The sequence below is a fragment of the Babylonia areolata genome, chromosome 24 (assembly GCF_041734735.1).
Source record: "Babylonia areolata isolate BAREFJ2019XMU chromosome 24, ASM4173473v1, whole genome shotgun sequence".
NCBI lineage: Eukaryota > Metazoa > Mollusca > Gastropoda > Neogastropoda > Buccinidae > Babylonia > Babylonia areolata.
The window spans coordinates 45,448,527-45,475,372 of NC_134899.1; the positions used below are offsets into that span (position 1 = coordinate 45,448,527).

General features: G+C 43.6%; 1 protein-coding gene across 1 annotated transcript in view; it reads right to left on the reverse strand.

The window, feature by feature from the left end:
• Positions 1 to 887: 887 nt before the first annotated feature.
• Positions 888 to 26,846, reverse strand: part of LOC143298703 (cilia- and flagella-associated protein 337-like) — an 86,616-nt gene continuing 60,657 nt past the window's right edge. Inside the window, exons 15-24 of the mRNA XM_076611599.1 lie at positions 26,615 to 26,801; positions 25,422 to 25,503; positions 24,976 to 25,087; positions 22,313 to 22,475; positions 19,233 to 19,384; positions 16,007 to 16,151; positions 13,194 to 13,322; positions 11,137 to 11,318; positions 7,477 to 7,598; positions 888 to 5,883 (exon numbers count right to left, since the gene is read on the reverse strand). Of these exons, the coding sequence (XP_076467714.1) occupies positions 5,727 to 5,883; positions 7,477 to 7,598; positions 11,137 to 11,318; positions 13,194 to 13,322; positions 16,007 to 16,151; positions 19,233 to 19,384; positions 22,313 to 22,475; positions 24,976 to 25,087; positions 25,422 to 25,503; positions 26,615 to 26,801 (1,431 nt within the window). The 3' untranslated portion in view covers positions 888 to 5,726. The remainder of the gene's footprint in view (positions 5,884 to 7,476; positions 7,599 to 11,136; positions 11,319 to 13,193; positions 13,323 to 16,006; positions 16,152 to 19,232; positions 19,385 to 22,312; positions 22,476 to 24,975; positions 25,088 to 25,421; positions 25,504 to 26,614; positions 26,802 to 26,846) is intronic.

The following is a 26,846-nucleotide window of genomic DNA, read 5'->3' on the forward strand; positions in this document are numbered from 1 at the left end:
CATTCTGTCAGTGTTAAAAGAATATAGGATCATGGTTTATTGTTGTGGCCTGTATTATTCTGGGCTCATTCTGTCAGTGTTAAAAGAATATAGGATCATGGTTTATTGTCGTTGCCTGTATTATTCTGGGCTCATTCTGTCAGTGTTAAAAGAATATAGGATCATGGTTTATTGTTGTGGCCTGTATTATTCTGGGCTCATTCTGTCAGTGTTAAAAGAATATAGGATCATGGTTTATTGTTGTGGCCTGTATTATTCTGGGCTCATTCTGTCAGTGTTAAAAGAATATAGGATCATGGTTTATTGTCGTTGCCTGTATTATTCTGGGCTCATTCTGTCAGTGTTAAAAGAATATAGGATCATGGTTTATTGTTGTGGCCTGTATTATTCTGGGCTCATTCTGTCAGTGTTAAAAGAATATAGGATCATGGTTTATTGTTGTCGCCTGTATTATTCTGGGCTCATTCTGTCAGTGTTAAAAGAATATAGGATCATGGTTTATTGTTGTGGCCTGTATTATTCTGGGCTCATTCTGTCAGTGTTAAAAGAATATAGGATCATGGTTTATTGTTGTGGCCTGTATTATTCTGGGCTCATTCTGTCAGTGTTAAAAGAATATAGGATCATGGTTTATTGTCGTCGCCTATTATTCTGGGCTCATTCTGTCAGTGTTAAAAGAATATAGGATCATGGTTTATTGTCGTCGCCTATTATTCTGGGCTCATTCTGTCAGTGTTAAAAGAATATAGGATCATGGTTTATTGTCGTCGTCTGTATTATTCTGGGCTCATTCTGTCAGTGTTAAAAGAATATGGGATCATGGTTTATTGTCGTTGCCTGTATTATTCTGGGCTCATTCTGTCAGTGTTAAAAGAATATAGGATCATGGTTTATTGTCGTCGCCTGTATTATTCTGGGCTCATTCTGTCAGTGTTAAAAGAATATAGGATCATGGTTTATTGTTGTGGCCTGTATTATTCTGGGCTCATTCTGTCAGTGTTAAAAGAATATAGGATCATGGTTTATTGTCGTCGCCTGTATTATTCTGGGCTCATTCTGTCAGTGTTAAAAGAATATAGGATCATGGTTTATTGTCGTTGCCTGTATTATTCTGGGCTCATTCTGTCAGTGTTAAAAGAATATAGGATCATGGTTTATTGTTGTGGCCTGTATTATTCTGGGCTCATTCTGTCCCAGTCCCAATCCTGGCAGTCCACAATGAAACTTCAGTTCTCAGTCACTGTGATGCTTCTCTCCAGAGGAGACTGCACCACCAATGATCAGATATGTGGTGTTCAGTGTTGCCTCTTCTGATTCAGTGCCAACTGTAAAAGAAATGTATATAAAGTAAAAAAAAAAAAAAAAAAATGTACTTGTGTGTCTTTTACATAAAAACTGAACTGAAAAGTATAAATAAAAATAATTTTGAGAAAAGCCAGGCTAGTGTTACTCACACGCTGTCATGACCCCATAATGCACATACACCCCTTCAGTCTGGATGAACACACACACACACACACACACACACACACACATTTACACCCAAAACTCTTCAGGTAATTGTCATTCAGATTTAATACTTCACGTTTATCAAGCATCATAGAAAAACACAACCAAAGTCAGATGCATAGTGAACAAAGCAAAAACCCATCAGAGCAATATACACTCCACACTGTCAGCAGTGATATGTCAGCAAGCATGGCTTGCATTGCTGGAAGTTTCCAACACACACACACACACAACATGATAAAAATACTGTAGGATTGTACATCAATGGATCACAGCAATGGATTTGTCCCCTCACCAGAACATCATGCAACATGGTTCACAAAAAGTTAAGGACCACTAGGGAACTTCCTTTGTTTTCTTTTGGGGGGAGGGGGTTGGGGAATATTGATGCTGAATTTTTGGAAAACGGCAGCACATGCAGCCAATGTGATAAGCACCACTCATGACCAGAGGTGATTTCTGGCATGTGCCTTTCTTTTCTTTTTTTTTCTTTTTCTTTTTTTCATAAACCACTGAATAACTTTAAAATAGTGGCTGAAATATTGATTATTAAAATGCATATTAAGTTATTCACGGTGCATGTGTCTGAAACAACCATTTGTATATTCAATGAGAGATCAGTGGATGGCCTGCCAATTTAAATCGTCTCTCGATTTTGTCAACATTACCATGAACACATACCTACTTTTATGATGTGGTCCATAACTTTTTGTGAAATGCATATTGTTTTGTCACAACACGCAGAATGCCGAGTGACAGCACTGCAGAAATGCAAGAACAGAAGGGACAAAGGTGTGTACAGCTGTGTCACCACACTGACTTCATTGATTATTGTTGATTATAGTTGCTCACAGTCCAGCAGACCACACACGGCCATATCAGGACTGACAAATCATACAAATGCTCAACACAAAACTGTCACATCTACAAAAAAAAACCCAAAAAATCACCAAGACAAACCCACAAAACACAGGTCATGACACCTACCCCTTCACTTCATGGAGCCACAGAACCTCTTGAAGCCCAACTCTCCACAAGTACCCAATATCTCGTCCTCATAAACCACTGGAAATTAATTCCTAAAATTATGTTCAGCTGACAAGTTTGATTATCAGTGAAGGGCTGTGACCTCACTGAGATGTGATCGAGCTCATAGGTCAGGACGTCAGACATTATTCTTCACTTGGATTTCTTTTTCTTGTAATTGTATCACCTTTGTTCCGCAACACTGATTATGTCCCTTGAGTGTACACAAACAGAAAGTAGGATTTGCAGATAAAACTGATGCCACGCTGATCTCATTTCACCAAAGTTCAGCTGTCAAAGGGTTGAGGTTCAGATGTCAATGGGTTAAAGTTCAGATGTCGAACGGTTAAGGTTCAAATGTCGAAGGGTTAAGTTTCAGATGTCAAAGGGTTAAGGTTCAGATTCAAAGGATTATTCACAATTCTGTCGATTAAACTTGATGTAACCCCCCCCCCCACCCCCCACCCCTCATCATTTTAATGTATAATCAACTTCTGCACCACAGAAACATATAGGGAAGTGTCATGAGTTTGTATTCAGATGCAGCGTGTTTTTGATCAAGTTTATGTGTACATGATCAAGTTAGTGTGTATATGATCAAGTTTGTGTGTACATGATCAAGTTTGTGTTTATATGATCAGGTTTGTGTGTACATGATAAAGGTAGCGTCAACATGATCAAGTTAGTGTGTACATGATCAAGTTTGTGTGAACATGATCAAGTTTGTGTGTACATGATCAGGTTATTTCCCTCCCTCCTCTGTTCATTGTCATCACTCATAATGCAAACAGAAGAAAGAAGAAAATCCTCTATATTACAAGGAACAGAATGAAAGATCAGATCTCACAATTACACAGAATATATGGCCACACTGTTCTCAAAATATGTGTAATAAAGTACGTATATATTTACAAACTGTTGTCCAGCAGTCATTCAAATATAATGCTTTTCTCTATCACAGTCATTGCGGTGCTGCTATGGTTACAAGGGGAGGGGGAGGGGGGGGCAGGAATACTGAAGTGTCACTGACGTTTTGAAATAGAACTATTCACACAAAGTCATGAAATAAAGATTAAAATCAAGACTGATTTCAAGACTAACATTTTCTTTTCAACCTGAAGGCTACCCCTTACATAGGTGTTCATGTAAGTGGGCATAGGTACAACATAACCATGTGCGCACACATGCACACACACACACACACACACCACATCAGTATGAAGTGAAAGAAACAAGGATCCACACTGCAAGGAAAGTATGTCACAGATTGACAGTTAATGCAACATGATTTGAATGCAATTCAATTTCACTTCACTTGTGCAGTTTATGAGCATATCTAATAATTCAATCAGTAAGTTGAAAAACGTTAAACTGAGCAAATCTAGGCATTTCATCCGGTTCTTTATATAAATGCAGATCTCTCTCTCAAAAACATCTTTGGATAAATTTTGCATCACTGGAAAACATAAATGTAATTTACTTACATTTAGCAATTAACTTGTTCATTATGCTTTGTTGAAATGCCACCACATATTATTGAAAAGACGCACACCATAAAGAAATCAATTTCAATAAACAATACTGTCAACAAACACATCATGACTATACACATATTGAAACAAGCTTAACAAAATCCACACCATTTCCAACACATCACTCTGCTTAAAAACACAGAGAGCAGAGGATCAGAAGAACACAATATCTGTAACAAAGATGGCGCCCAATCCCACAATGCTAGTGCCCTACCACAGCAACACACAATGTGTAGTTTGTAGACAAGTAGTACAATTAAACACACACACACACCATGACTGCCAGTAACACAAAACAAAACACACTATTTACAAACACAGTGCTCAATAAAATGCCTCCTGTTTGTTGACGTTTTTTTTATACAGTTCAATGTCACCAGAAAGAAAGGAAGAAAAGACAAGTTTCATCTCCCGTGACCTCTGATTGGACATCGCCTTACGTGTCTGGTACTGACAGAATAAGAGTCTTGTGGCCGGCAACAGAGTGACATCATCAGCCAATGATGCTTTCTTGGTGACATGTGAACCTCTGACTGATCTCTGGTTAAAACCTGGCACACACCTGTTCTGTGTGTTCGTCGTGTGACCGAGAAGATCCAACCCAATGTTTGATCCAGTTTCAATTTGAAGGAGGTGTCGGAGCATGTGAACTGATCCGTGTAAGCTGCACCACACCTCCTGACTGATAGAAATGTCATTCAGAAAGAACAGCCGTTCTGAACTTAACTCACTCTACTCCAGGTACCAGTTAACTTGTACATTAATGACATCCCCTGTGGACCAGGTACAAGTATTCTCATACCAACACACTATTCTAATTTCCTTCATTCTTGCTTGTTACAGTTCGCATTCTAAACTGAACCGTTTGCCAATTCCAGAAGAATGAAAACAAAGTTTTGTTTGACCAATTAAATCAACAATTCTCCATCGACTTTTGCTGTTTTATTGAACCACCCTGATTTTTCTGTGGTGGTGTTATGTAGTGCTGGTCCAGGGGAGTTGTAGCAGGCATGTGGCTGTGGGGCAGAATGAGTTAATGATAGAACTGTCATTCCGGAGACAGGAACAGGAAAGCTATCCTGGATCAGTGTTCCTTTTTACATGGAATAATTTTTTTTTTTAATCTGTCAGCTGCATCAGTGCTGTCTTTGAAACATGTAGTCAGCTCTGTGAGGGATAGGTGGGAATGAAATTTACATCTGGGGCTATAATTGTAATTGCATAATCATTCCATGAGCGTTCTAATATCATATATGGATCAGTCTGTACCCTCTTCGTATTCATATTCATCTGAAACTACAGATGAGGTAAAGAGAGAGGAATATTACACGACAAACAAGAATAAAAAGTACTCCTCTGCAGCAATGACCTGAGGTGATGTGCCTTGGTCTGACTGAGTTATTGTCCTTGTGTGCTGTTCAATATCAACATCAGCACAGTATACCCTACTCAAAAACGAACAGAAAAAAAACACCCAAAAAACAAAAAAACAAAAAAACTCTCTCCCTGACAATCACAATGGCTGTACCCTAAAAACCAACAGAGAAAACAAAAACAAAAACCGGCCATGACAATCACGATGAAAACACACACGCAGCTCCTTCCAACCCAAACATACAGCGTTGAGACAGCGGGCATGGAGAGGGGTCGTGGAGCCACTCAGTCGATGTAGAAGTCAAAGGGGTCATCCTTGTTGACCTTGAGCGTGGGCGGGGTGGGCTGGGGGGTGTCGGCTAGGTCGTAGCAGTGCAGCATCTGGTACTCACTGGGCCCGCTCCACTCCACCTTCACCTTCTTGTTCTTCTCATGGCGCAGCCTGCAACAGCACAGGTTCTGGGTTCAAACCCCTTGGGAAGCCACCTGTCCACCTTCTTTATCATCTTTTTTTTTTCTTTTTTCCCTTATTCATTGTGAATATATCATAATCATAATGAGAAAATAACTCCTTGACTGCCATGCCCATTGAACTCAGGGTTTTGGTGACATCACTTCTGTGGAAGGCTGAAAATTCACACAATTGATTTTGAGTGGTATATCTCCAGGCCATTTTCTCATTTTTTTGGCTGATTGTTCTGGATATTGATTTATGACTTGAAACACAACTTTCTGCTTTTTTTTTTTCTTTTGCTAGGCAGTCAAAGGAATAAAGCTTTCCATGTAAAACTCAATTGTGCTGTACAATGTGAGAATCAATGCGTAAAACAAGCATTCAAACACTACAATGACCACGAACATGCATGACCTTGCAAAGGCATCCAGCCAAACACTCCAACAGAAGACCCTTCATCACAGCTATCTGGCATGAGGTAGCAGCGTCAGTGGAGATCTCACAGCTGACAAGCAGTCTAAAATAATCCTGGTTTCTGATCCTGGGTGAAGATTATGATTCCCTCTCTAAGTTTTTTCGATATAAGTGCAGACTAAACAAAAGAAAACCAAATATACAAATGTTTCAGAAAGAATTTAGAGAACAGTACAAGGTTGATAAATTGATGAATCATCTTCAAATGAATAACCTCGAATTTCAGAGGAAACGGTTCCCATACACCGGTATCTTTGAAACATGAATCTCATTAGTAATTATAAGAATGGACAGCAATCCTGTAGGAGGGTTGGGAATAAGCAATTATTTAATTAGATATTAAAACAGTATTCTGTTTTGAAAGTAATGATGAAGGAACACTAATTCAAAATCCAGCAAATTCTGTGCAGGGACACCCCAGCATTATTGATTATTTATCAATTTAACTATTGACTTATTTATTAGTGTGTATCCTTTTGAACAGGCCCACAGTCTTTGAGGAACCAAAAAATAAATGAATAAAAATGTTTTTAAAAAGATTCCCTCTCTGTTTCGTAAGCCTGTGTGGAAGCCTGGCCCCAAGTCCACTGGAGGAAAGTAATGTCTTTCCTACACACAACTTTTATTTGGATGAAGGAGGTTTAACAGGAAAACTGGGACACATGATTTCCTTCGTTATTAAATACTTCGTACCCCATTTACAAATCTCTCCTCAGCACCCAGTTGCTTCCCTTTGACCAAGTACGGACATTTCTGTACTGCAGTGGGTGCATTTGGTTTCACTTTGTCAGTTGTATTCTCACTCGGTGCGGTACAGCTTGTTGGCTTTAGGCTCTACAGTATTCACCAGTGTTTTCAAGGGGGCTGAGTGTGTCTTCTGATGGGGTGTGTGTTTTTTGTATGATGTATGGCTTTGACAGTGCTCTCAGCTGTTGAAGGGCTGGTCCACAGAAACTGCAATGCAGGTGCACTGAGGGGGCGCAGAGTGTTCAACACTGGGCCTGGAAACTTTGTAAGTGAATGGAAAAGAAGAGGTGGGACCAGAGTGGCACACAACACACAGCCCACACAGGCCCCCAACACTGTGCTGTGGTGACCACAACTTGCCTCTTCCCCGTGGCCTTGTCAAAGGGTCTCTGCTTCAGCATGGCAGCGATCTGATCGTCATCGATGTAGAACTGAGGTTTGCTTCCGTACTGCGCCGGGGGGGAGGGACTCCGCTGCTCAGACTGCAACACAGCATCACCTCTGTCATTCTGTCATCGTCACCTGCAGTGTCCTTTAACACCTCTGTCATCGTCACCTGCAGTGTCCTTTAACTCCTCTGTCATCGTCACCTGCAGTGTCCTTTAACTCCTCTGTCGTCGTCACCTGCAGTGTCCTTTAACTCCTCTGTCATCGTCACCTGCAGTGTCCTTTAACTCCTCTGTCATCGTCACCTGCAGTGTCCTTTAACTCCTCTGTCATCGTCACCTGCAGTGTCCTTTAACACCTCTGTCATCGTCACCTGCAGTGTCCTTTAACTCCTCTGTCATCGTCACCTGCAGTGTCCTTTAACACCTCTGTCATCGTCACCTGTAGTGTCCTTTAACACATCTTGTCCTTTAACACCTCTGTCATCGTCACCTGCAGTGTCCTTTAACACCTCTTGTCCTTTAACACCTCTGTCATCGTCACCTGTAGTGTCCTTTAACTCCTCTGTCGTCGTCACCTGCAGTGTCCTTTAACACCTCTGTCATCGTCACCTGCAGTGTCCTTTAACTCCTCTGTCATCATCACCTGCAGTGTCCTTTAACTCCTCTGTCGTCGTCACCTGCAGTGTCCTTTAACTCCTCTGTCGTCATCACCTGCAATGCCTTTTAACTCTTCTGTCGTCGTCACCTGCAGTGCCTTTTAACTCCTCTGTCGTCATCACCTGCAGTGTCCTTTAACACCTCTGTCATCGTCACCTGCAGTGTCCTTTAACACCTCTGTCATCATCACCTGCAGTGTCCTTTAACTCCTCTGTCATCGTCACCAGCAGTGTCCTTTAACTCCTCTGTCGTTGTCACCTGCAGTGTCCTTTAACTCCTCTGTCATCGTCACCTGTAGTGTCCTTTAACACCTCTTGTCCTTTAACACCTCTGTCATCGTCACCTGTAGTGTCCTTTAACTCCTCTGTCATCGTCACCTGTAGTGTCCTTTAACACATCTTGTCCTTTAAAACCTCTGTCGTCGTCACCTGCAGCATCCTTTAACTCCTCTGTCACTGTCACCTGCGGTGTCCTTTAACAACACATCACCACCTCTGTCATTCTGTCGTCATCACCTGCAGTGTCCTTTAACAACACATCACCTCTGTCGTCATCACCTGCAGTGTCCTTTAACATCTCTGTTATCATCACTTGCAGTGTCCTTTAACAACACATCACCTCTGTCATCGTCACCTGCAAGTGTCCTTTAACAACACATCACCTCTGTCATCGTCACCTGCAAGTGTCCTTTAACAACACATCACCTCTGTCATCGTCACCTGCAAGTGTCCTTTAACAACACATCACTCTGTCATCGTCACCTGCAAGTGTCCTTTAACAACACATCACCTCTGTCATTGTCACCTGCAGTGTCCTTTAACAACACATCACCTCTGTCATCGTCACCTGCAAGTGTCCTTTAACTCCTCTGTCGTCATCACCTGCAGTGTCCTTTAACACCTCTGTCATTGTCACCTGCAGTGTCCTTTAACAACACATCACCTCTGTCATTGTCACCTGCAGTGTCCTTTAACAACACATCACCTCTGTCATTGTCACCTGCAGTGTCCTTTAACTCCTCTGTCATTGTCACCTGCAGTGTCCTTTAACACCTCTGTCATTGTCACCTGCAGTGTCCTTTAACTCCTCTGTCATTGTCACTTGCAGTGTCCTTTAACAACACATCACCTCTGTCATCGTCACATGCAGTGTCCTTTAACAACACATCACCTCTGTCATTGTCACCTGCAGTGTCCTTTAACTCCTCTGTCATTGTCACCTGCAGTGTCCTTTAACAACACATCACCTCTGTCATCATCACCTGCAGTGTCCTTTAACAACACATCACCTCTGTCATCGTCACAAGCAGTGTCCTTTAACACCTCTGTCATTGTCACCTGCAGTGTCCTTTAACAACACATCACCTCTGTCATCGTCACAAGCAGTGTCTTTTAAAACCTGGCACAAGCCTGATTAAACATAGTGCATAGAGCATTCTTATGTGCCCCCACCCTGTCAGCACTCACCTCTCCCTCCCCACCCTGTCAGCACTCCCCACCCTGTCAGCACTCACCTTTCCCTCCCTCCCTCCCCACCCTGTCAGCACTCACCTCTCCCTCCCCACCCTGTCAGCACTCCCCACCCTGTCAGCACTCACCTCTCCCTCCCTCCCCACCCTGTCAGCACTCACCTCTCCCTCCCTCCCCACCCTGTCAGCACTCACCTCTCCCTCCCTCCCTCCCCACCCTGTCAGCACTCACCTTTCCCTCCCTCCCCACCCTATCAGCACTCACCTTTCCCTCCCTCCCCACCCTATCAGCACTCACCTTTCCCTCCCTCCCCACCCTATCAGCACTTACCTTTCCCTCCCTCCCCACCCTATCAGCACTCACCTTTCCCTCCCTCCCCACCCTGTCAGCACTTACCTTTCCCTCCCTCCCCACCCTGTCAGCACTCACCTCTCCCTCCCTCCTTCCCCACCCAATCAGCACTCACCTCTCCCTCCCTCCCCACCCTGTCAGCACTCACCTTTCCCACCCTCCCTCCCCACCCTGTCAGCACTCACCTCTCCCTCCCTCCCTCCCCACCCTGTCAGCACTCACCTTTCCCTCCTTCCCTCCCCACCCTGTCAGCACTCACCTTTCCCTCCTTCCCTCCCCACCCTGTCAGCACTCACCTTTCCCTCCCTCCCTCCCCACCCTGTCAGCACTCACCTTTCCCTCCCTCCCCACCCTGTCAGCACTCACCTTTCCCTCCCTCCCCACCCTGTCAGCACTCACCTCTCCCTCTCTCCCTCCCCACCCTGTCAGCACTCACCTCTCCCTCCCCACCCCGTCAGCACTCACCTCTCCCTCCCTCCCTCCCCACCCTGTCAGCACTCACCTTTCCCTCCCTCCCCACCCTGTCAGCACTCACCTTTCCCTCCCTCCCTCCCCACCCTGTCAGCACTCACCTTTCCCTCCCTCCCCACCCTGTCAGCACTCACCTTTCCCTCCCTCCCCACCCTGTCAGCACTCACCTTTCCCTCCCTCCCCACCCTGTCAGCACTCACCTCTCCCTCTCTCCCTCCCCACCCTGTCAGCACTCACCTCTCCCTCCCCACCCCGTCAGCACTCACCTCTCCCTCCCTCCCTCCCCACCCTGTCAGCACTCACCTCTCCCTCCCTCCCCACCCTGTCAACATTCACCTCTCCCTCCCTCCCTCCCCACCCTTCTGTCAGCACTCACTTCCCTCCCTCCCTCCCTCCCCACCCTGTCAGCACTCACTTCCCTCCCTCCCCACCCTTCTGTCAGCACTCACCTCTCCCTCCCTCCCCACCCTGTCAACACTCACCTCTCCCTCCCTCCCTCCCCACCCTTCTGTCAGCACTCACTTCCCTCCCTCCCTCCCCACCCTGTCAGCACTCACTTCCCTCCCTCCCCACCCTGTCAGCACTCACTTCCCTCCCTCCCCACCCTGTCAGCACTCACTTCCCTCCCTCCCCACCCTATCAGCACTCACCTTTCCCTCCCTCCCCACCCTGTTAGCACTCACCTTTCCCTCCCCACCCTGGGTGCGTGCCTCTTGATGCAGCACCTGGTGGGTGGACTGTTTCTGGGCGATGACTGGGTGGCTGGGCATGCTCATGGGGTCCACCAGCACATCGTAGGGCACCATGGGGTGCTGGAACGTCACTGGGTTGTACACATCCCACAGCTCCGGCTGCCCAAACGTACCTGCAGCATATTCAGACATCTACCTGTGAGAATGTACCTGCATCATGTACATATACCTGTATGAATATACCTGGATCACATATGTGCAGCTGTGTATATGTATCTGGATCACCTGCATGAGTACACCTGGATCACACATGTGTAGTTGTGCTCCTGCAGCATGTAGACACCTACCTGTAAACGTTCCTGCATCACAAACATGTACCGGTGTGAATGTACCTGGATCACATATGTGTAGTTGTGTATATGTATCTGGATCATCATGTCAATGCAGCTGTGTAAATGTATCTGCACAACATACATATACCTGTGTGAATATACCTGGATCACATATGTGTAGCTCTGCTGCCCAAACATACCTGCAACATATAGACATCTACCTGTGTAAACATACCTGCATCACATAAATGTACATCACATATGTATTCGGATGAGACGATAAACCGAGGTCCCGTGTGCAGTATGCACTTAGCGCACGTAAAAGAACCCACGGCAACAAAACGATTGTTCCTGGCAAAATTTTGTAGAAAAATCTGCTTCGACAGGAAAAACAAATAAAACTGCATGCAGGAAAAAATATTTTAAAAATGGGTGGCGCTGTAGTGTAGCGACGTGCTCTCCCTGGGGAGAGCAGCCCCAATTTCACACAGAGAAATCTGTTGTGATAAAAAGAAATACAAAATACAAAAATACAACAAATACCTGTATGAATATAGCTGGATCACATATGTAGTAGCTGTGTATATGTATCTGGATCCTATCAATGCACCTGTGTAAATGTACCTGGATTGTTTAAGTGTACCGGTTTCATATTAATGTACTTGTAAAAATGTATCTGGATCATGTCAGTGTACCTGTATAAATGTACTTGGATCATATAAACATACCTGTGTCACATAAATGTACCTGTATAAATGCATCTGGATCACACCAATGTACCCGTATAAATGTATCTGGATCATATAAATGTACAAGTATAACATATACCTGGAACATAGACATGTACCTGTGTGAATGTACCTTCATCATGTAAATGTACCTGCATCATTTAAATGTACCTGATTCATAAATACACATGAATCATAATTATAAATGTACCTGAATCATAATACACCCGGATCATTTAAATGTACCTGAATCATAAATATACCTGAATCAAATAAATGTACCAGGATCATATAAATATCCCATTCAAATAAATGTACCCGTAAATAAATGTACATGGATCACATAAATGTACCTGTATAAAATGTACCTGGATCATATAAATGTACCTGTGTAAATGTAAATGAATCATATAAATGTACCTAGATGATACATTCAACCACTGCAATCAAGAAATAATTAGATAAATGCAAGAAATGCTGTAAGTACCTGCGCTTTTAGGCAGCATAAAAAGAATAATTTTAACTTTGTTAACATAACTGAGCAGAAAATAGAAAATTAATTAACTTTGTAACCTGCATTCAAATGCAGCAGTTGATGGAGTGTGGTGTACTGTAGACTGGAGTTCATTCTTAATAAAACAAGGCAAAGACAAAATAAACCATCTTGACCTCAATATTTAAGAACAGTTTATAAAAGATGCATGTGTTGTCTGGAGAAAGGAGGAACCCTGAAAGAATGTACAGCTGCAGACATGTCCAGAATGCTGGATGATGAAGTGACCACAGGGAACCAGTGTGTGTGTGTTTCTTTTATGTCTTGTCACTGCGTGCAGCATGCATGCATGCGAACATGTGTGTGTGCTTCTTTCTTTTTCTTGCATGCATGTGTGCATGCTTGCATGTGAGTGTGTGTGTAAGCTGATTAAATATCAACAACAACAACAAAATATTTTTTTTAATATATAAAAACCAACAATTGTGAACTGACCGATGTAGTGGCCGTCGGTGGTCCACATGCGGACGGTACAGTCAGCAGCACTGGTCAGCAGCACCTTGTTCTGCTCCACAAGGTCGATGCAGCTCACACTCTCCACGTGGCCCCTCCACGACAACACCACTGCAACCCCCCAACATACACACCTTGATCATAATGCAGACTGTTGCTCCACAACACCACTACAACCCCCCAACACACACACCTTGATCATAATGCAGACTGTTGCTCCACAACACCACTACAACCCCCCAACACACACACCTGGTCATAATGCAGACTGTTGCTCCATGACAACACCACTACAACCCCCCAACACACACACCTTGATCATAATGCAGACTGTTGCTCCACAACAACACCACTGCAACCCCCCAACACACACACCTTTGTCATAATGCAGACTGTTGCTCCACAACAACACCACTGCAACCCCCCAACACACACACCTTGGTCATAATGCAGACTGTTGCTCCACAACAACACCACTGCAACCCCCCAACACACACACCTTGATCATAATGCAGACTGTTGCTCCACAACACCACTACAACCCCCCAACACACACACCTTGATCATAATGCAGACTGTTGCTCCACAACACCACTACAACCCCCCAACACACACACCTTGATCATAATGCAGACTGTTGCTCCACAACACCACTACAACCCCCCAACACACACACCTTTGTCATAATGCAGACTGTTGCTCCACAACACCACTACAACCCCCCAACACACACACCTTGATCATAATGCAGACTGTTGCTCCACAACACCACTACAACCCCCCAACACACACACCTTGGTCATAATGCAGACTGTTGCTCCATGACAACACCACTACAACCCCCCAACACACACACCTTGATCATAATGCAGACTGTTGCTCCACGACAACACCACTGCAACCCCCCAACACACACACCTTGATCATAATGCAGACTGTTGCTCCACGACAACACCACTGCAACCCCCCAACACACACACCTGGTCATAATGCAGACTGTTGCTCCACAACACCACTACAACCCCCCAACACACACACCTTGATCATAATGCAGACTGTTGCTCCACAACACCACTACAACCCCCAACACACACACCTTGATCATAATGCAGACTGTTGCTCCACAACAACACCACTGCAACCCCCCAACACACACACCTTGATCATAATGCAGACTGTTGCTCCATGACAACACCACTACAACCCCCCAACACACACACCTTGATCATAATGCAGACTGTTGCTCCACGACAACACCACTACAACCCCCCAACACACACACCTTGATCATAATGCAGACTGTTGCTCCACGACAACACCACTACAACCCCCCAACACACACACCTGGTCATAATGCAGACTGTTGCTCCACGACAACACCACTACAACCATAATGCAGACTGTTGCTCCATGACAACACCACTACAACCCCCCAACACACACACACACACAGATACCAACCCCTGTCAAGTGTTTGTAGGAACACTCAGGAAATTTCGTAGAAACATTTTGAATTGAGTAGGAACACTCCAACTCCAAGCCACATCAGCAAATGTATATTTTATCTACAAAGCATGCAAACACTTGGGCCTACCTGCAACATGGTGTAAATGCTATGATTAAGCTGATTGGTCCATTCAATGCTGTTCGAATGTAAAAACGCATACGATTAGCTGGGCATCATCACATGAGACCAAGGTTAGCAGTGACTGCCCTGGCCTTGTGATTGATAGGTCTAAAGCTTATGTAATGTTACAACAGGATATCATGTGACCATGCTGTGTGGTCGAATTTTGTCAGGGACAACCTTTTTGTTGCCATGGGTTCTACACATGAGGCCTCGGTTTATCTTCTCATCCAAATGACTTTCTCCAATTGTCAGTAAGTCTGCAAACTCCAATGCTCAGCTTCTATTAGAGATAGACATAAGCATTCTGTTGGGCCAACAGCAAAGTGGGAGCTGTAATTTCAATGATTTCTCCACTGCAATGGGAATTCATTTACTGCTTAGACTTTTGTGAAGAACCAACTCTCAGACTTGGAAGCAAGATCGCACTGGGTCTTAGCACTGCAGCCTTGGAGGCTAGTTGGCCCTTGGGAACCATCCCAACATGAATTGTCCTAAAGTCCTCTTGGCCAAGAGAGTGGGGCAAGACACTCTCCACTGTAATCAAATTCTAGCCCTGACAGTCAGGACAGCAGTTGCCTCCTTTGCTGTTCTGGTGGTCATAGTTGGACACAACTGACTGTCACACAGCAATTGCCGAGTGGCTAAAGCACTGGACTTTCAATCTGAGGGTTCCGGGTTCGAATCTCGGTAAAGGCGCCTAGTGGGTAAAGGGCAGAGATTTTTCCGATCTCCCAGGCCAACATATGTGCAGACCTGCTAGTGCCTGAACCCCCTTTGTGTGTATAATCACACAGTAGATCAAATATACACGTTAAAGATCCTGTAATCCATGTCAGCATTTGGTGGTTTATGGAAACAAGAAAATACCCAGCATGCACTCCCCCAAAACAGAGTATGGCTGCCTACAAGGCAGGGTAAAGACACAAAACCGTCATGCATGTAACAATGTTACATGTCTGTCTGAGTGTGTATGTGTGCATGCCTGAAATCTGAATGTCACAGGAAACAAATGATCAGCGCCCTATGGCAGCTGTCAGTCGGCTCTACCCAGGTAGGCAGCCTGTTGTGCAAATGACCCTGTGTTTGTGAAGCACTTAGAGCTTGGTCGCCGACCTAGGACAGGCGCTATGTCAGTATCCATATCATATCATCAGACAAGTCACACCTTCAGGGGAGTCAGTCTCCGGCCTCTCCAGGCAGTACTTGGCCACGTCCCAGACGTAGATGAATCCCAGGCTGTCGGCCGTGTACAGCAGGGTGTTGGCTTTGTTGGTTGCCATGGCGCTCACCATGCCCCCTGCCGCCTTTGACTGCCGGCACAATGTTCAACATTTAGAAAACAATACAATTCAGTAACTCAAGGGGGCGTCACTGCATTCAGACAAATCCATACACGCTACACCACATCTGCTAAGCAGATGCCTAACCAGCAGCGTAACCCAACGCGTTTAGTCAGGCCTTGAGAAAAAAAGAAGAAAAAAAAGGATACATCACTGAAAAAGAGAGAGAGAGAGAAAAGGCCACATCACTTGGGAAAAAAAAAGTACGCAGATAGATAATGAAATAAATCAAAATTTTAAAATTATTAAAAAATAATATAAAAAAGGAGATAAAAATACAATAAACAGACAATAATGATAATAAATAAACAAATAAGCATATAAATGTAAACAAACAATCAAAGCGCGTGCGCACACACACACACACACACACACATCCACAACAGATATGAACCAGACATGCTGTTTCAAAGATATGAAAGCACAAAAAATATATATAGATTACAACAAAATACAACACAATACAATACAATATGATATGGTACAATAAAACACAACACAATACAATACAGCACAGTACAATACAACACAATACATCTTCACCAAGCTGACAGGAAATTATGTGTGAATCCAAAGGCTCATCCCTAACTCACTACAAGCTCTCAGCCACAGTCCAGTTCATCACACACATGGAAATGACAAAGGCTGAACTAAAAAGACACAATGTAAAACATGTTTAACTCACTCCGGATGAAGGGCCCTGATTGGGGCCTTAGATAGTTTTGAATTTTTTGAGTGGCACCTAATTTCCATAATGATGTTATGAGCTAAGTAGATAATAACTGACCTTTCCATTCTCCACTGCCACCAATAAATGCAGTGTGTGTTGCTGTGTTCACGAGCAGGAAAGTTATTTTTGCAGTGACTGGTTCATGTAAACAGTGCGTGTTAACAATGGCATCTGACCGAGTTTCATCACAGTCACAATGCAGACAACAGATTTTGACAAATGAGCCCTACGAGGCTGTTTTACTTCGTGATTTTAATCTGTTTCAAACTCTGTGCTTTCCTGTATTCATTAAACTCACTATGGACGAATAGTTCTCTCCCTTGCTTTTCCCTACAGACGCCCCATTTGTTAGGGTTAGGAAAAAAATCACAAAAAATACAAAACATAAAGTAACTGAATGAAAGTCACTATACTTGACCCGCTGACACCTCTCCTCACATCGTGTGAACGCCCACCCCCCTCCCTCTTCACTGCTCTCAGAAGCTGAGTCACTATCAGTAACTTTTTGCTGGTAGCTTTCTTCACTCCAGATACTTTATTCAACATCTTCATCATCCTCGTCAATGTCGAAACCTTCAATCTGAAGCATTTCAATCACTTCAGCAGCTGTAAAAGCTGCTGTCGTGATCTAGTTTGCTCCAAAATTTCCACTTGTATCGCCTGCAACGCCATTTTCGATACGTATCCAGATTAGCTTGTCGTGTGCGGTCCTGAACTCACTGGCTCACTGTGGAGTGTGTTGTTATCAAAAATCTCATGAAGAAATTTTCCATTCGACCCTTGACACATTTGCAATGCCTGGTGTAGCTGCGACTGTTACGCTACCCCATGAGGAAAACAGGGAAAAATTTTTAATTGTCCAAAGTGCTATAGCATTCCGTCATCCGAAATGCTACCTTACATCAGGAATGCTATATAGCATTCCGTCATCCAAAATGCTACCTTACATCAGGAATGCTATATAGCATTCCGTCATCCGAAATGCTACCTTACATCAGGAATGCTATATAGCGTTCCATCATCCGGAGTGAGTTAAAAGTCATCAGTGTGTGCAAATTTTGAATAAAAAATATGGATACTTTCATTATCTCACTGTATGATAGCATAAGAAGGGAGGAAGTTTTGTATGTTGTCCCCCACCTACTTGTTATCTTACTGATCAGTTTTGAAATTTTCAGTTCCATAAATTCTAACATTTTTTTTTCTGGTGATTTTATTTCTTACCCATACAAATGAGTCGTCTATGGGGAAAGTCAGGAGAGCTGACTGGCAGTACTAGGTGAGTTAAGCTTTGATCCCTTTTGTGACAAGGAGGATTTTAGAAAACAATAGAATCAAGAACTGGACTTGGCTTTCATTAACATTTGCATCATCTCAAGGTAAACTAAGTGTCAGCGTTCCTTCATGTGGATGAAAGTGTCACACGACGGAGAGCTGCATGTGCATGCTGACTTCAATGGTGAACCACTTTTCATCTTCTTCTTCTTCTTTCCAAGACATGACCAACATCAACTTGCCGATGACTCTGTTGTGGTTGATGCATGCTGGGTATTTTCATGTATCCATAACCAACTGAACATTGACATGGATTACAGGATCTTTCATGTGCTTATTTGATCTTCTGCAAGCGTATACACACGAAGGGGGTTCAGGCACTGGCAGGTCTGCACAAATGTTGACCTGAGAGATCAAAGATCGGAAAAATCCCCACCTTTTACCCACCAGGCACTGTTACCAAGATTCGAACCTGGAAAGTCAAATACTTGAACCACTTGGCTATCCTTCTCCTTGATGTTCATGCTTGGTTGCTGATTTTAAAGAGTTGACGGTCCCTCAAAGAAACAGAAAATCCCCAAATCACTTGATGCATGTATGTTTTTGAATGTATAACTTTTCATTGCAAACTGCATCAGCTCACTTCCTTGGAAATTATCAATCTGCATTATCATTATTAGTGTTATCATTATCACTATCACTATTATCATTATTATCATTTTTATCAACTCTTTCACCACCAAGTTTCTGTGTGAAAAACACTCCCCAGCACCAAATATTTTAGAACCAATGCTCTCAGTCACAGGACTTGGTTCATGTCCAAACAACACAATGGACTTGTTCAATTCAAATTCGGTCAAGGGCAAAGGTTAGTCATTGTTCTGTTGGTGGGAAACTGGCTGCTGCTGTCAAGCTTTGTTACAATGTGAAAAATGGTCTCCTCACCATGACCCCTTGACGTCGACAAAAATCGTCTACAGCATGCACAGTCCAGTCAACAAAAGTCGCCAATGGCGGTGAAAGAGTTAAATCAGCAGACAGCTTACCCCTGGGAACTGTGCCATGAGTCGGCCCCCCTGGAAGACATTCCAGATGTGGATGTGGGCGCGAGGACCACTGGCCACCAGGGACCCTGCGTCCTTCTTGTAGGCCCGCGTCTTGAGGAACAGCAGCTTGCTGATGCCCAGGTCGCCGTCCACTGCAACAATGTTACATTGTATTGCATTGCATTACTCTTTTTTTTCTTTGTCACAACAGATTTCTCTGTGTGAAATTTAGGCTTCTCTCCCCAGGGAAAGCACATCGCTGCACTGAGAGTGCCACCCATTTTTTTGTATTCTTTTCTGCCTGAAATTTTGTTTGTTTTCCTATCAAAGCAGATTTTTTTATAGAATTTTGCCAAGGTCAATCCTTTTGTTGCCATGGGTTCTTTAACGTGCACTAAATGCATACTGCTCACACGACCTTGGTTTATCGTCTCATCCAAATGACTAGCGTCCAGACCACCATTTAAGGTCTAGTGGAGGGGGAGAAAATACTGGCGACGATGGGATTCGAACCTGTGCACTCGATTCTCTCGATTCCTGGGTGGACGCGTTACCTCTAAGCCAACACTCCTAGGTTACATGACTGTCTGAGTGTTTCATGTCTGTCACAGTGTGACAGGCACAATAGCCGAACAGTTAAAGTGTTGGACTTTCAATCTGAGGGTCCAGGGTTCGAATCTTGGTAACAGCACCTGGTGGGTAAAAGGGTGGAGATTTTTCTGATGTGCAGACCTGCCAGTGCCTGAACTCCCTTCATGTGTATACGCAGGCAGAAGATCAAACACACACGTTAAAGATCCTGTAATCCATGTCAACGTTCAGTGGGTTATGGAAACAAGAACATGCCCAGTATGCACACCCTGAAAACGGTGTACGGCTGCCTAGATGGCGGGGTAAAAATGGCTATACACGTAAAAGCCCACTCATGTACATACGAGTGAACATGGTAGTTGCAGCCCACGAACGAAGAAGAATAAGAAGTCTGTCAAAGTGTAACACGCCTGTCTGAGTGTGTAAGTGTGCATGCTAAAAATCTGATTGAATGAAACAGGAAATGAATGATGAGCACCAAATGGCAGCCCATCAGTTGGCTCTACACAGGCAGGCAGCCTGTTGTGCAAATGAACCATGTGTTTATAAAGTGCTGTCAGCTTGGTCTCCAACCGAGGATAGGTGCTGTGTAAAGTATCCACATCATCATGTCAACAAATCAGTCAGTGAACTTGATTTCTACAGAATGTGTAAAAATGTCCATATTTAGGTTATATGTTCACAGTGCCACCCACACAACACACACAGAGACCAAATTAACAGGAAAAATCAAATGCCTGTACAGCAGACAACACACACACACACACACACACACACACACAGAGACTGACACGCACACACACTCACAAGCACACACACTCACACGCACATGTGCACATGCACACACACCCACACGCACACTCTCTCTCTCACACACACACACACACACACACACACACACACACGTAACCACACATACACACATGCACGTGTGTCTGTGCAACTGATCTAGAAAATGGAGGGGGGGAATGCGGGGGGTTTGGGGGGGGCAGGGTGGAGTGCATGACTTGGGCTAACAATGGAAGTAATATGTTTTGTCTGCCTTTATTGAAGACAGTAAGCACAGATGTTTTTCTAATGTTCTCAAGGATCAAATTCCAAAGAGAAAGAGCAGCAGACCTGAAGCCTCGCTGACCATATCACAAGACATCTACACTGTATTGTCATTCACATTAGTGTTAGTGCAGGTGATTTTTTTTTTTAATTTTCACTTGTATTTGTATTTTTATTTGTATTTCTTTTTATCACAACAAATTTCTCTGTGTGAAATTTAGGCTGCACCACTCATTTTTTGTATTTTTTCCTGCATGCAGTTTTATTTGTTTTTCCTATCGAAGTGGATTTTTCTACAGAATTTTGCCAGGAACAACCCTTTTGTTGCCATGGGTTCTTTTACGTGCGCTAAGTGCATGCTGCACACGGGACCTCAGTTTACCATCTCATCTGAATGACTAGTGTCCAGACCACCACTCAAGGTCTAGTGGAGGGAGAGAAAATACAAGTGGCTGAGCCGTGATTCGAACCAGCACGCTCAGATTCTCTCGCTTCCTAGGCCGACGCATTACCTCTAGGCCATCACACCACATAAGAAATCAATATCATCAAGGTCTTAAATCAAAGCACTGCATGACAGGTGCGCTTCCTCTTGGTGATGCCACGTTGTTGTTTTTAATGATAAACAGTCTTAATGCCAGGCTGTGAGTGGCAACTGTGCAACAAAGGAATGTTTACATTTTCTAAAACAGACAGCTTGCACCTGCTCATGTGTGTGTGTGTGTGTGTGTGTGTGTGTGTGTGTGTGTGTGTGTGTTGTGTGCCTCAATCACATGCAGGCCACAAAGCACATGCTGTCTCTGATGCTGTATTTGAAACAAGTTTCTTTGTTGTTATTGTTGTTCTTCTTGCCCATGTTCATTTTTGTGACCATAGATCACTTTTTTTCATAAAACTCGTTGTCCAGCCTGCTAAACAGGTCAAATCTATTGAGATTTCAAAATCAACCTTAAGAAATACAGACTTTGTTCATATTGAGCATAACATTATCAATAATAATAACAGATACTTATATAGCATTCTATCCAGAAAACTCTGGGTGTAAACAACCTTATGTAGTACCAAATTAGTTCTTATAAAGCATAACAATAATAATAATAACAACAACAATAACAATAATGATAATAACAATGGATACTTACACAGCACTCTATCCACATAAACATATCAAAGACATTTTTCTGGTAAACCAAATTGTGTGAAGGAACACGACCCCGTACAACCCTGACTTGCAAAATTCGTACATGAATGTTTCAAAGAACACGTCATGTTTTGATTACAACACCTTACATTTAGTTTAGTTGTGTGTTGTTTTGTTTTTGTTTTTGTTTTTGGCTGTGTCTGTAAACCATTCACATGGTTTTCATGACAAAGAAATATGATTGTGATTCTGACTGTCATTCCTGATGCCTTTCCACCAGCAGAGTGCCACTCACAAGACTGGTCAGTGTAGCCTTTGGGCGGAGGAGGCCGCAGGTGGCAGAAGATGTGGCCAGACACCATGTTCCACACGATCACCTCCCCGTCATAACTGGCCGTGGCCAGCAGGTTGGGCAGACAGTGCGCCACAGCCAGTACGTCCTCCTTGTGTCCATCACGCTGCCATACAGGGCACAAATCCTCAGTCATACAGCCATCTACGGAAATTTGTACAGATTTCACACTGGGCACAAATCCTCAGTCATACAGCCATCTACGGAAATTTGTACAGATTTCACACAGGGCACAAATCCTCAGCAATACAGCCATCCGTGGGAATTTGTACAGATTTCACACAGGGCACAAATCCTCAGTCATACAGCCATCTACGGAAATTTGTACAGATTTCACACAGGGCACAAATCCTCAGTAAGACAGCAATCTGTGGAATCAGGATACAGCCATCTATGGGAATTTGTACAGATTTCACACAGGGCACACAAATCATCAGTTTGTAAATTTATTGGGTATAGATTATTGGCAAAAACAAAACTGAAATATTATTCAAATAATTGAAAACATAAAGATCTGAAAACATGTTTTCAAAAAAAAAAAAAAAAAAGCTATCAGAACTGGCTGATAATCTTGTTGTTTGTTGTTGTTGGCTGTCTGTTGACACACAAACCTGACACCTGTAGAAAAATATTCCTTTTTAATATCTATTTTAAAATATGTCTACATTATTCCTTCTTTTAATCACTTTTCTTTCTTTTTTTCTTTTTTTTTCCTCAACGGTAAACTAACTCTATCCACTTCTATCCACTCTGCCACAGACGCTGATTGCCAAAATGAACACAACAGCTACGTTGTTCAGGCAATGAACGCATGCTCTGTCCACCTTAAATTCTGTCCACTCTGCCACAGACGCTGATTGCCAAAATGAACACAACAGCTACGTTGTTCAGGCAATGAACGCATGCTCTGTCAACCTTAAATTCTGTCCACTCTGCCACAGACGCTGATTGCCAAAATGAACACAACAGCTACGTTGTTCAGGCAATGAACGCATGCTCTGTCCACCTTAAATTCTATCCACTCTGCCACAGACGCTGATTGCCAAAATGAACACAACAGCTACGTTGTTCAGGCAATGAACGCATGCTCTGTCCACCTTAAATTCTGTCCACTCTGCCACAGACGCTGATTGCCAGAAATGAATACAGCCACATTGTTTAACCAATGAATGCATGCTCTATCCACCTTAAACCCATAGCAGAGTGATAACTGGCACATAATAATATTAAAAATAAAGGTATCTAAATTGGGCTTCCTGTCCAGAGGCAAATCAAAGCACTTTCACACCAGTCGTTCACATACATGCATACATAACTCATTTTGAGGGATCAAAGACAAAACTTGAAAACACACATGAACAGAAAGCTAGCAAAACTGCTGACCAGAAAGAGGGAGGGGACAGGAAAGCGTTTAACTCTTTCACTGCCAAGTTTCCGTGTGAAAAACACTCCCCAGTGCCAAATATTTTTGACACAATGCTCCCAGTCACAGGCTTCAGTTCATGTCAAAACAACACAGTGAACTTGTTCACTTCAAACTGGGTTAGGGGGCAAAGGTTAGTCACTGTTCTATCGGTGGAAAGCTGGTATTGCACCTGTCAAGGTTTTTGTTATTATATGAAAAACAATCATTTTCACATGACCCCTTGATGTTGACTAGAGTCGCCTATGGTGGTGCACTGTATTGTCGACTGAGGTCACCCATGGTGTTGAAAGAGTTAACTCTCTCTATACGAATGGCGAAAGAGACGACATTAACAGCGTTTCACCCCAATTACCATCACCAAAATATTGCAAGCGGAAGGCTCTTATACTGAAGACGTGAATGTTGACAAAGAATACCACAATTCTGACGACGGAAGCTAAAGGTTGGGTCATTGAGGCACCCACTAGACATCCGAGGGGTCTGTGTAGAGGAGAAGAGAGGACTGGCCGTACTGAGTGAGTTAAAGAGGTGGGTTTTAAGGCCAGACTGGAAAGAGCTCAGTGTAGAGATCTGACCAACAGGAAGAGGAAGCTCACAATGTCTAGAGTTGTAGAAAGAGTGGTGGCTGAATATGGAGTATTTGAGTGTAATGTTAATGATGATAATAATAACAACAACAATAATAATGATAATAACAATAACAATAATGATAACTTATTCTCATATAGCGTTATAATACCAGCAGAAGCAAGCTTTACAAAACCAACACTTAAAATAACTGAATAAACTCAATACAGTACAACAGAGATAAAAAAAAGTTATAATGGTAATAAAAACATATTCATTGCTTGTACAAAAGCACAGTTAACAAGTATATACCCTAAAGGCAACAACTCTTAAACTCTTATACTCCATCACACATACAGAAAAACCAAACCACAGTTAAAATGTCCATATATATATCAAAGGATGGTTTTATGTTTTTTCTTTTTAATTCAAACTTAAAAAGTCAGCAACCATTTAACCATTCAGACCACACCACCACCACCCCTCCCCTGACCTCCTCCCCACCTCTCATGCCCATTCTCTCGAATCGCTCGTCATTGGCGCTCATGAGTACGGGAACACCTGAAGTGACAGGTGAGCAGAACTACAGCATGGTTCCCATGGTGACACTCACCTCATCGTCAGCCCAGTACGGCACCGGGTGCTGTACGTGGTGAATGTTGCTGTCACTCAGGGAGTCGTAGTAGATGTTGATTCTGCGGTCCCAGCCCACCGAGATCACGTACCTGGGGAAAAAACACACACATGTTGTGACCAAACACAACCACATAGAAACACACACACACACACACACACACACACACACACACGTGCATACACATAGTGTGTTTGAGATACGAGATGCCCAAGATCTTTCGATAGCATCTCATTTCCACAGCTTGGATTTTTTCAGCAGTTCTGCTGTGAGAGTCCATGTCTCACAAGCGTACAAAACTATGGAAAGTACCAATGCACGCATGAGTCTGACCTTGTGACTGATGGTCATGTAAACTCAGCAGAATCACCATCAACTACCGAGTTATATCATACAAATAAAGAAAACAGCATACATATTTTCACCTGTTTTTGTTCATCTCCACATAGGTCAAGTCGCAGACTTCTCTCTGTTTGCCCTCCTGTTCCAGAAACTCGTTCTTCTCCTCTGAAAACACAGCAGCAAATTCTTCAGTCATGAAAACAGTAAACTGTTGAACTGTTTGATCAACACAGCAGTGCAGGAATCTGAGCAACTGTTGTCGTTTTCTGTCCCTACTAATTGTACACAAAAACCAAAACAACTGCAAAAATTAACAATACATCAATATGTCACAGACAAGGCAATACGTCATACTCTTCTGATGAAACCCTATGGATGAAAATTTGAGAGTGAAAAGGGAAAAGGGGAGAGTCATTTTCTAACAAACCAGAATCATGCACAAGCGAAAAATTGTTTTGTCTCGCTCTCAAAAGAAAACATGTCAGCAAACATTTAGCTCCAGAGTCAGGGAGGCACTGATGACAGTGGAGGTTGTCCTGACCGACAAATCCTCAGTCCCTCCACCCTCAGAAGTGCCAGCCCCCATAGGGACATTAAATACTGGGGGGTAAACAGTGCTGGGCTGAGACCAGGTGGGTGGGGAGAGGGCCTGGCCCTCCACTCAGCCCAGTGTGTCCCAGGGGCAAACCCCCAAAGGGGTAGGACTGGGGGAATCCACGCGTGGGTGCCAGCCAGAGAATGCTGGGAACGCAGGTCCAGCCACGCTTCAGAGGGCGGGTGCCAAACCTCACTTAGAGTCTATCACAGATTGACATCACTTTACAGATGGGCCAGCAGCAAAGTGAGAGCTGTATTATCAATGGTTGCTCTATTGCGATGGGGAATCATTTACAGCCTAGTCTTTTGTGAAGAACTGTGACTGTCAAACTAGGAGGCAAGATTGCACTGGCTCTTAGTGCTGCAGCCTTGGGGGCTAGTTGGCCTGTGGGAACCACTCCCAACACCCACTGTCCTAAAACCCTCTTGGCCGAGAGAGTGGGGATGTAACCTGGGCAAGACACTCTCCACTATTATCAAATTCTAGCCCAGATAGTCACGACAGTAACCTCCTCTGCTGTTGTGATGGTCATAGTGGAACACGACTGACTGTCAGACATCATCCATACTTAGCGCCTCACTGAGAATAGACATGAACCATGTGTGCTGGGAGGGCACAAGCACCATTGATCTCCCTACAAATACAACAACAAATACAACAAAAAATACAACAAATGACCTTTCTTGAGCACACGCAGACAGTGCCCATTGTTGTAGTTCCAGATTTTCAGGATTCCATCCCGACCGCCCGTGATCAGACGTCGGCCTGTGTTGTCAAACGTCATACAGGTGATGGCCGACTCGTCGTGAGCTTCCCCGTATTCAAAGATGGGAGCACCAGTCTCAAAGTCCCATAGTTTCACCACCTGCAATGTGAACACAATAGGCACAAGTGACTCAAACCATTTACT